At 49.0% G+C, this 11,458-nt stretch overlaps 1 protein-coding gene across 1 annotated transcript; it reads right to left on the bottom strand.

The window, feature by feature from the left end:
- Window positions 1-244: 244 nt before the first annotated feature.
- On the bottom strand, window positions 245-11,020 carry vps11 (VPS11 core subunit of CORVET and HOPS complexes). Its single transcript, XM_088939345.1, has 16 exons — window positions 10,849-11,020; window positions 9,721-9,869; window positions 8,985-9,120; window positions 8,438-8,601; window positions 8,003-8,250; window positions 7,687-7,888; window positions 7,378-7,529; window positions 6,696-6,882; window positions 6,053-6,196; window positions 5,228-5,413; window positions 4,587-4,748; window positions 3,543-3,676; window positions 3,202-3,404; window positions 2,456-2,627; window positions 2,000-2,222; window positions 245-1,384 (listed from the first exon to the last, which is right to left on the bottom strand). The coding sequence occupies exons 1-16, from the start codon at window positions 10,988-10,990 to the stop codon at window positions 1,211-1,213; spliced, it is 2,778 nt and encodes a 925-aa protein (XP_088795471.1). The 5' UTR covers window positions 10,991-11,020; the 3' UTR covers window positions 245-1,210.
- Between the last annotated feature and the right edge of the window lie 438 nt (window positions 11,021-11,458).

Below are 11,458 nucleotides of genomic sequence, written 5' to 3'. Positions count from 1 at the left end.
AGAAAAGCTACAATCCTTGGAATACCATCACGGTTTTCAGCACTGTTCCCTTTGACACATTGCATACGTCTGCTGTTTCTGCGACAGGCCCACTTACACTCCGAGCACCAGGTCATAGACCTGACCTACTTCCATCATCTTGTCCTCTCCCTGCATGTTGGGTTCCAGATACTGCTACCTGAAAAAGTTACGCTTCAGGTGATCCTGCCAAAAATTATGACAGACTGCAGAAAAAAGCAAGAGATTTTATAGAAACACCCTTCAGAACACTTTATTTCCAGTTGTTCTTTTAACATTTACATACTGGCATATATATTAGAATTACAAAGTACAGTAATCAAAAAGCTTTTCTTACGAAGAGAAATTGATTTCTCTATAACCTATCGCGTGCCATCTTTCCTTCACTGTCTAAACAAGGGGGAAAGGTCAAAAGGATGTTCTGTTTTGAGCTGCTACAACAAAACTGGGAAAAATAAGAACCATCTGTGACTTCCCATTGGAGGTGGAAAAAGATTCCAAGTGCTTCTCAACAAAGCTCATTTAATCACACTAACCGTTATCAGTACAACCACTGCTATGGAAAACATCAATCCATAAAAACTTTAATAAGGCCAGGAGCCGAAATGTAGTTGTTTGTTAAAAGTGTTGTTATTGTTGTCATGTTTGTGAGCTTTTTTAAAATACTTTTGTTCCATTTTGTAAGGTTAAAAAATAACTCACTGCTATCTGATGGTGAAATTCAAGAAATCTGAAGACGAAAGACGAAGAGAAGAAAGGCTTTTGAAATATGTGAATGCGCTTTTTACAAGAAAAAAAAAATACCTACTGACAACCAGCTTAAGTTGTTGAGTGAGTACATTCCTCAAACCACTTTGTTCACCACGTGCTCGTTTTTTAACCTTGCACTTCTTGGTCACAGCAGCTGTAGCAGAAATCTTGAGGCATGCTGCATCATAATTAGATTAAGCTCATCACAGCGCCCATGACACCCAATGCATTAGATTAAGATGGCTGTACAAATACATGATGCTTAGCGTCTCCACTACAGGAGTGTGCAGTTCTTCTCAGTGCATCAGTGCCGATTGCCGAATCTGCCCATCCCCTGCATGTCTAACACAGGTCAGGTGCGTCTTCCCTTGCGCTCTCTCTGCAGAAGGTCGCTGTGGCTCTGGCCGCGGCTCTCCGTGTCCAGCAGGGTCTGGGCCGGGTCTCAGGCGTTCCTCTTGGTGTGGATGAGCAGGTCTCGCTGGAGGTCGGCCTCCAGCCCGCCGCCGCCGCCCCCGGGCTTCCCCCCGGGCAGGTCCGTGATCAGCGTCAGCTTGTTGAACACCCCCCGGCCGAAGTAGTCCGCCACCACCGAGAAGCCGTCGTTCGAGCAGCGCAGCTGTCAATCCAAACTCAGCGTCACTCACAGCGATCAATCAGTCAAGGTTCACTTGTCAATGTGCGAACAGTACAGCATACCGCAGCGTTGTCGGCGATGAAATGCCTTATCTGCGAGCTTGGTTAAGAGGGATAGACAGGAGGGCGGCGGTGCAGAAACACTGAAACCCTCGCTGCACCACTGCGGACGGAAGCAGTAAATCCCACAGGAAATCCCAAGCCACAACGAGAAAAAAAACTGGAACGCAGCAGGAGGTGTGCCAAACTAAAACCTGCTTAGACACCCCTCCCGGGTATCATTCGGAACAGCTCTCACTCAAAGGGACCTGTATACTGGTCCTCACAGCCCTTTACAAACGCCAGGGTCAGGGATTCCCTTCTATCAGGCCAAACAATCCAGCAGAACGGTAATCGTCAGCACTGGCAATTACCTATAAAGGTGATGCTGTTCGCCTGCTACTTACGAGTTTTTGGCAGATTCGATGAAACAGCTAAATGGTGGAGTGTGAGCTTCAACATGGCCAAAGTGGAAAGGCACGGAACAGATCCTAAGAAAAAAAGGTCTCCGGCAGGGGAGGGAAAAACGGAGCAAGGCCAGGGCGAGCCGGGGGCTGACCTGTCTGGCGAAGTTCTCGTGCAGGTCCCGTTTCTGGTCCTGGGCGCGCAGCATGTCCATCACCTTGCGGTTGTCGGGGGTGCAGGTGGGGCACTCGGCCTCGCTCTCGGCGTAGCTCTCGAAGCAGTGCTGGTGGAAGGAGTGGCCGCACAGGAAGTGCACGCTGGGCAGCTCCAGCGGGCTGTTGCACATGCTGCACTTCGTCTTCTGGAATATCTTGGCGCTGCAGAGCAGGGGGGGCAGGGAAAGGGGCCGAGTCAAAACCGGAGCGAGACAAAGGAAGAGAGAAAGACAGCGCAGCGCGAGGGCAGAGCCACAGCTGCATCAACAGGGCACAAGTGAAAACAAGTGTTTTTTTTTTTTTAATCAGCTCATACGAACAAGTGAGAATGACTTCTTCACGCGCTGCCCGTGGGGGGCAGTAACGGGTGCCGTGCGCGCGTGGGCGGGTCTGACCTGTTCTTCAGCTCCTGGATCTCCGTGCGCAGCTGCGCGGTGTCCTCGCGGTACTGGCGGATCTTCCTCTCGTCGTCCTCGATCTGCTCGCTCTCCCGCTGCAGCTTGCTGATGAGGTAGTCCTTGATCACCGACAGCGTCGCCGAGGAGTTGTGCGCCAGCGTCTGGACCACTGCGAGACACACACAGCCCGCAGCGGTTCAAAGATCACGTACATCAGAGCAAGGCTCTCTCGTACTTTTCTCGTCAGTGTTTGCCACTGGATTTTCACTGTTGTCGCTTCTACCACAAGTACCAGACGACTGTTTCACAACTGGTTACACCTGAAAAAGATTCTTCACAGGAAGGTCGAAGACAGCGGTTTAACAGACACTGGATACACGACGGCCGTGAGGTTAAGAGTGAGAAAAACTGTGAAGGTTACATCGGTAAGGAAGGCGAATAGTTCATAAGAACATAAGAATGGTTACAAACGAGAGAAGGACATTCGACCTGCCTGTCCCGTTTTGTAGCTAATAGTTATGATCTAAGGATCTCACCCTGCCTTGTTCCATACTTCCACAAACCTTTGGGTAAAGACATGCCCCCTAGTCTCACTTATCTCACTGTTAAAGGCTATGAAGCACCATGGTTGTGTAGAAAAATAACTGAAATACCAGAGTACGACAAACTACGAGACAAGAAGACAATCTCTCCAGGAGCGATTTCTCCAGTTTTGTTCTCGTAGGTCAGACATTGTGGCTCACCTAGCAGCGGAGGCATGAGGTTATTGCGGTCGATGTGATGCAGCACTTGGCTGATGTAGGTCTTGCAGTCCTCCTCTTTGCGTGCGAAGTACCCCAGGGCCTGCTCCCACAGACAGGCCTCCTGCTCCCCATAGCGTTTGCAGGCCTCCACCACCTTCGCATACTCTTCATTCTGCATGTGGTAATGCATGATCTGCTGGTAGCTGCAGAACACGCGAGACAGAAAATCAGACAGGGACCACAGAGCCCACAGCCATTGCCCATGCTCTCGGTGTGTCCATGCGTGCTTCCACATCCCAGCACGTGTGTGCCCATGCATGACATATTGTGCCGTGACTCACAGTTTGCCCTTCTCGTACAGATACAGCACCCCCTCTTTGAAGTTGTGCATCTGGCACAGGACAAGAGCCTTGTCAAACACCGTGTAGTCACTCTTCAACAAACACAGCGCAGCGTCCTGCAGGGCACTCTTCTTCTACAGCAATCACAGGAAAGACAAAGCCAGCGTGTTTACAGACACATTAACCACATCTGAAAGGACAAATTCATCAAAAAAGAACAAACAGAATTCACGTTTGACGACTACATTTTCAATACTGCATTAGGGCTGATGATTATTAATTGATATTGTAACTCAAGGTATCAAGATTAATTTCAATCACTGCAAAATATTTTACACAATTAGGTCATTTGAGAAATGGCTTCTATTTTACAACTAAGATTATAGTGGAATGTGTGAAATGCATAAGCAACATAGCCATCTAGATAAACAGAGCATCAGAGGTACTCTCTAACTACCCTGTATTATTTCTGCAAGCCTCCTGAGAGCTGTCTAACACATTCACAATATAATCTCACCAGCACACTCTGCAGCACAGAGATATTCCCAAATCAACTAAACTCATTTGCACATGAAAAGAAAAAACAACAGACACTTTAAAATTGCACATCTCAAAGCACAGGGGGCAATGAGGAAGAGCAGACAGGCTCCTCCGTTCTGTCCGAAAATGTGACTCAGTCTCACCGTGAGGTGCTGATCGTGTGCAAGCACCCAGGGAGTCTCGGAGGGGGGTGGCCAATTAATCCACCAGATCACAGAGCTCCAGCTGCTCTCTGGGTAGCACCTTCACTGACGGAGTCATTTGGGCGCCCTTCAGAATTTTATTTTTGCAAGTCTTTTTTTCGCCGTTCTCCTAAACGTTTGCTCACTACAGTAAGGGAATACACACACAGCTATGTGTGTGACTGTGCACGTCGGTACTGGAGTGGCTGTGCGTGCCAGTGTCTGCTGATGCACGCTGATGTTGGCAGTGGGGATGCTCTGTGCACTGGCCTGAGTGCGCACGCACGGATTTCTGCACGGCGCGTGGACGCCAGCCGGTCACCTGCGGGTCTTGCTCATGTGCCCAGTCCTGCAGCCGGAGCTCCAGCAGGGTGTCATAGACCCCTTGGGGAGACCGTGGCTCCACTTCGATCATGTGCTCCAGGAAGGCCCGCAGCTCGTGAGGGTTGTTGGCAAAGATGGGGATGAACTCCTCCGAGTTTGCCTGCAAAACCAAGGAGGGGAGGAGCGGGGGTTGAAGCTGACGCCCAAAGATTTGCCTGGAACCTTTCATTTTACTCAAAACACAGAAACAGAGGAATGTCTCTGACTGAGGCTGGGTAATTTGTTTAATCTTATCAAACACAACGGAATTCAGAGTTTGTTTGCTTGCCCTGTGATAAATGTAATACAGACTTACGGATGAGAGACCACTGTTTTAGTTCGAGTCACTTGTTTCAATCTGTAGGGCAACTGGTAACTAGACGCTTCATGAATTACAGATCTGTGACAGAACTAATCTCCACGTTTATGAGACTTCGCGCACGCCTCCAGCCTAGCCAAGGGGATTCTGTTCTCAGCCACCGCTGCAGACCTGGGGATCAGGAGCACAGAGCAGGATCGGAAGGGGCTCGGTGCCTTGATGCCCCTTCTTTGTGCCAGGGTACGGAAGGCTATCGTTCTCGTTCTCAGACGGGCTGGTACCTTGCTGCCCAGGCTGTCTCTGTCGGCGGAGTCCCGGCGTGGCTGGTAGTCGGTGCACAGACCCTTCAGCAGCAGGGTGGTCTCCTCGGGGACGTGGTGCATCAGCGTCTTCCCATAGCGCTTCATGTTGCTCTCCGCCTGCTCGAAGGGCAGCCGCCCGATGTACCGCAGGGCCTCCTGGTAGTTCTGCAACGCGAACACAGACCTCCGTGAGCAACGGAATCCTGCACGAGCAACAAGCCAAGGCTGTTTCCTCGCTGAGCAGCAGAGAGGAGAAACGCAACGTTTCGGCTGCTGACTTCTTCAGGCGTGAAGGCGGCTCAGCCTGGACATCAGAAGAAGGCCCGACGGCCAAAACGTCTTCCTGATTTACAGGGTGGCGTTAACCTTGACTACTTCGTTTGCAGCCAGCGCAGGGAGCAGCTGCCCACTAGAATACTGTACAATACACAAACCACGCCCACCGCACAGTCTTGTCAAGACGATCCTCATCAACACAGAGCTGGAGGAGCTCGATTATATATGATTACACATGATTGATCAGTTATCAATTATTGGATTAATCACCGACTAGCAACCAAATGAGCTAGACGAGCTGAAAAGCTTCCTCTCATTCTGTAGTCTTTATGGGTTTTTTTTATAGAAAATACAATACACGCACCAATACTTTTATTCACTTATATGCTGATCTTCTCAATGAACAGAAATTGCAGTATCAGGGAAAGATCCCTGCTGCCTGTTCGCAGTGAGCCAGCAGTGGCGTAACGCGTCTTCTCCGTGGCCTACACAAAGACGCATGCCGTTTTGATTTGTGTCTCCCCTGACCTTGAGGTCTTCAAGCTGGATCTTGAGGTACCACTCATGGTGCGCGTGCTTCTCCGCCAGGAAGACCGCGTGGCTGTGGTAGCCAGCCTGCCGGAGAACCTTAATGGCGATCTCCACGTCGAAATGCACCTCACTCTCGCTGCTCTGAGACGACACAGGAAAAAGCACTGGTCAACATGGGGATTACACCTTTAGAGTACTCGGTCCGTTCTTTTCTGTGTAATTCTCAAAGAAATGCCAATGCACAACATTCAGGCATTATTATTATTTAATAATAATAACCTTTATTTTATATTGTGCCTTTAAAGGTGGCTTCTCAAAGCGCTTTACAGAATGACGACAACAATAAACAAATACATAAGATATACTCAATGAGAGGAGACAGTGGATGGGGGTACTGAATACAACAGGAGCAAACAACAGAATCAGTTAAGTAAAGGACCTTCTAAAGAAAAAGGTTTAGAGTCTAGATTTGAAGGAGTTGAGGGAAGGTGACTCTCCGATATCCTTAGGGATATTATTATTATTATAAATTAGTATTATGTTAATACATGATTGCATCATGATGATGAAGTCGATTTTGCGTCGGGTTTTCCTGGCGCCTGTTTCACAATGCTCAGACTGTCGCTATGAGGGGGCTCACCTTGATGAACTCCTCCAGTTTGGAGCTGTCCTTCAGCTTGGTGTAGCAGTTGAGCAGCAGGGTGGTGTGGTCAGCATTTGCCAGGGACTGCCTGTGCAGGGCCTGCAGGTATGCTGTCAGGTTGTGGATCCTCTGAGCATCCAAGAACTTCCGAATCACATAGGAGGGCTCCAGCTTCCCAATGGTGCTGGGAAAGAGGGAAAGGAGAGATGAGTCAGTAGTAACTCTGTAGATCACTCAACCTTTAAGTCTTCAGTGCAATACTGCAAAAAAATCCAAATAGGAAATAAATGCATGCTGCTGCAATTTCTGTTTTCTTTTCGATTTGTCTCTACGTTGGCAGATTCCACACTAATACTTAATGATCATGATCATCTTGAGTTAAAGTCTACTACAGAGCAGTCTATAAAACAGTGACTGGACACAGGAATGAACAACAAACTCAATCCACATTTTCATTTTCATGAACTGAACTGAAATTAAAAGATCAATTTTAACCACACATGCCACAAAACACTCCAAAAAACCTACTCCACTGATAAGAAATATACATTATATACCATATATATAGTTGAATATACCATTCAACTTTCAATAACCTGGAACTGTAACAGCTAGATATCTTTCCAAAAGTCTGAGTGCTACCTGCTGACTGACTGCTTCCTGCCATCAGAAACCCTACCGGATGTACTGCTGAATGGCTCCATCGTGGTCTCCCTTGACATACAGGTGGTCCCCGTACTGACGGAAGATCTCGGACAGCCCGTCGCTGTCTAAGTGGTGGCTCTTGGCCAGGTTAATGGCCATTACAAACAGGTTCTTCTTGAAGAGCATCTGAAGATCCAGGAGCAAAGCAGCAAGTTACTGGCCTGCCAGATACTGATGAATACTGAACTAAACACGCAGGCTTATCTCGCGTTTTGATTAGCAAGTGAAGAAAGCATACATAGATACGCTGCAAGTTGAGAGAGAAGTCAGAAAAGGGGCCCACCTCCAGCTTGGTCTGAGTGTCTTTCTCCTGCAGGACGTACATCTTGCGGTCCTGGGTCAGGATGTACAGCGAGCCCCACTCCGCCAGCACATCGACGATGTCGTTGAACGCAGCGCTGTACGCAATGAACTTGTTGTCCAAGTCGTAGACGGTCAGGACCTGCTTCTCTGTGGGGGAGGCCTCCCGGCTCGGAAACTCGGGCCTGCGTGTGTAGAGAGAGCTCGGGTACACCTGGGACAGACACCCGCACACCTCCGGTGTCCCAGCCGTCAGATAGCTGTATACAGGGGCCCAGGCCGGCGGCGGCTGCTCTTACTTGTTCGGCGACTTGGCGTCGCGTGTGAGCAGCACCAGATACCCGCGGTGCCAGTGCACCAGCAGCTTGTGCCCCTCGAAGGCGAAGCAGGGGCCCCTCTCGTCAGGCTGGTAGAGGTACACACACTCGTCGCCCGCCACGATGAACTGGGAGTCCTGGGAGGGGTCGGTCAGCGCGGCGCAGCGCAGGGCACAGCCGTGAGTGTCCAGCTCCAGGTGCGGGTACTCCTTCACGGAGAGGGTGTAGCACTGCCCATGGGCGCACACAGAGGGGGGGGGGGGGGGGGCGGGTCAGAGCACTGCACACAACCCGACAAGGCCCAGGCTGGGCCGTTCCTTCCCTGTCCCAGAACACTGCGAGCCGAGCACGACGAGTACGACACGCTCCACCATGCACACTCTATTCCCCCAGGCGGAAGGGCCGCGGCCGGGCTACCTGGACTTTCTCCAGGGTGGCGACAAACAGGTGCGTGACCTTGCCCGCCTGCCGGAAAGCAAGCCCGGTGATGGGGCAGGTGCCCTCGTGCAGGGTGAGGGTTTTGCTGTGGCGATCTCTGGTGATGTCGCCCTTGGTCAGAACCACGCTGCCGTCTGTGAAGCCTGCAAGACAGGAGACATCAAGGCCTGCTTTGACAATTCAGTCACAAACTGGCGTCTCGGTGACCGTAATAACAGTGCCTTGACTTCATTTTCTCATCAAAACCAATTACAGCTGCTTCAAGTCTACAAGCTATAATCTGATATGCACCAAGGCTGTCCGGCAAGTAATGTCCCAGTTTGACCTCTCAGTCAAAATGCACTGTAGAGATCTAAAACACATGCATCGAATGAGCAGATTTGTTGGTTATACGTGGACTGCTTTTCCAGGTTAAATCTGGCAGGGCCCACAACGTCCACCGTTGTCCTGTGGGCATGATGGGAGGAGAAACGGAGTGAGGCTCTCAGGGCGAGGGCGAGGGCGAGGGCGACGGCGCCGGACGCACCGATGGCCATGAAGTTGAGGTTCTCGTGCACGCTGAGGCAGGACACCTCCGTGGGTTTGTTCCCTGGGATGGCCGGGAAGATCCGAGTGCAGAGAGGGTTCCCGCTGTCGCGCTTGTCCAGGTTCCACACCTTGACCTGAAACACCGCAACTTGTAAACCGTGGGGAAGGTTTTGGAATTTCTTAGTGCGCTGCTATACTGAAGCAGATTAACTTAAGCAGCTTTAGATGAAAAGGTCACATGTTTCATCACGGTATTTTGCAACCAAAAACCTTTCTATATCATTTGAGGCAAAAGCAACAGTAATGATTCTTATTATACTGAGAAATTTAGACAGTCTTTTTAGAAATGCAGAATCCACTGTTAGTGGGGAAAAGCTTAAAGACTGAATGGCAATGGGCAATTTAACTATCCCCAAAACTAATGCAATTGTTTCCACAGCTGAGCACAGTCCTCACAGACTGACAAGGTGATTTTTGTGCATTTCTATTCATCACATCTTAGCACGTCCGAATATGCTTTAGACAAATACAAATACAGGAACGTCTCACCGCTCCATCACAATAACAGCTACAAAGAGTCCTTTTTTACTGTTTGCCCTTGTCTTATAATAAATTCATGTGTGACAATAAGCATTAGATGAATGCATCTGCTCAATATGCATCGGAGGACTAATGCATGAGATCATCGTGGAGCAGATGACCACAGAAACACACGTGTGTGGCTGTGTCCTTACTAGTGGGTTGATTCCGTGCTCGTCCAATCCCACCGACACCAGGATGCTGTGCTGTTTCAGCTGGTACAGGTGGGTCACTTGCAGTTTGTATGCCTGAAAGGACGTCAGCTGCAGGGAGCGCGTCAGGAACCAGATCTGACCCTCCAGATGTGATGACAATGACTTAAGGATGATGATCGTGTCTTATCAACAGTGGCTACGTTACTGCGGTTGTTCCTTTCTAACTGCTATAGCAGGAAAATGACGGCTTCCTTAAAAAACATCAAAACCTTATCTACGTTACATTTTACAGGTCAAATACCCTATTGTATATTCATATCGGCAGGGAGAGTATTATACAAAAATAAGGGAGACCCCAAAATGTTATTATGCCCCATCGATTCTTATATTTACTAATATATGTTGTGGCATTGTTGTAATATTTTGGGAAGGGGAAACCAGCCAGAACCCCTGCATACAAGATGCAAATAATATGTATCAGTAGCGCTGTATCCCAATGTCACGTTTTTTTTAATCACTTCTATTTTCTTTTTTATTAGATGCGGTGAAACAACTATATAACAATGAATGACAATAATATGAACCAATTTAGTACGGATTGGCAAGTGAGTCACTTTCTGCTGTCGGGGTTTCGGAATCAGACTGCTCCCGGCACTGGAAGAGACTGCGGGGAGTGAGAAGGCTCGGTTGGTGGGCCCGGTACATGACGAGAAAGCACGAACTTCAGCACCGCTCTTGTTAATAAGACATCTGCGCCGGGAACACTAATCACGGCTGGAGGCTGGGATCTGCTCTTCTCGTTCCTTGTTTCAATGCGCTGCTTCTACGCTACGAATACAATGCGGAACAGAATCAATATTACTGACTTCATCGTACTTTAGGGAAGATGAAGACGCTTCACTTACACCTAGGTAGCAGGGAGAATAAGCGTGATATAAATCATTATATCGCCGGAACACCTGTTTCAGCACAAAACAGGTTACGACTTTTCTCTTATCACATTCAACACTGTTTGTAAAACGCGCTATTCATTCTTATGCAATGCGCCCAAAAATAAATACGTTCTAAATAAAAGGAGGACGGGACCGACCCACGATCGCCTTTGAGACCGAGGCTCGTAAAGGATATCTCCCAGCACGATGTGACCTCGGCCGGAGTCGCAGGCACAGATACCGACCGGGAGCGCGAAATTTTTCCCATTGTCCGCAGGATCCTTTACCGTTTCTTTGTCGAAAAATACAAATCTTCGCCACTGCAAGAACGCTGCCATTTTCCCCCTGTCACTCTGCAGCTGGGGGGGTCATGTGACCGAGCCGCGTCATGTGACCGAGGCCGGGGGAACACGTGACGGGTGTTGTTTTAGCCTGCTGGCTGGTCGGTTTGCGTGCTTTAGGCTGGAGGAACAGTTTTCTTTGTCCAAGTGGTCATGTTGCACTTCACTGCTCATCTGTTTTATGACGTCCTTAAACGGCATTTGATCACTCGGCCTGACTTTTTAATTATGCTCGCCTTTGATTTCGGATGGAGATGTGCATCATCCTCGGCTTAGCAGTTTAGACTTTCTAGTGTTCGGCCGCGTTACAACTCGTTGTTTTATTATATGTTTCCATTTTCGAGACCAGAGGAAATTGACGAGATCGATAAAAAAGACCTTCAGGCACTAGTGTGCAGATAAATCAGAACATCTTTGGTAAGGGCTAGCAGTATGGGATTGAAGTTTTGATTAGGTTGACGCTGC

Source organism: Atractosteus spatula, chromosome 22, assembly GCF_055471065.1.
Source record: "Atractosteus spatula isolate fAtrSpa1 chromosome 22, fAtrSpa1.hap1, whole genome shotgun sequence".
NCBI classification, from domain to species: Eukaryota; Metazoa; Chordata; class Actinopteri; order Semionotiformes; family Lepisosteidae; genus Atractosteus; species Atractosteus spatula.
The sequence above is the reverse complement of the archived record's forward strand: the minus strand, read 5'-3'. Positions and strand labels throughout refer to the sequence as shown.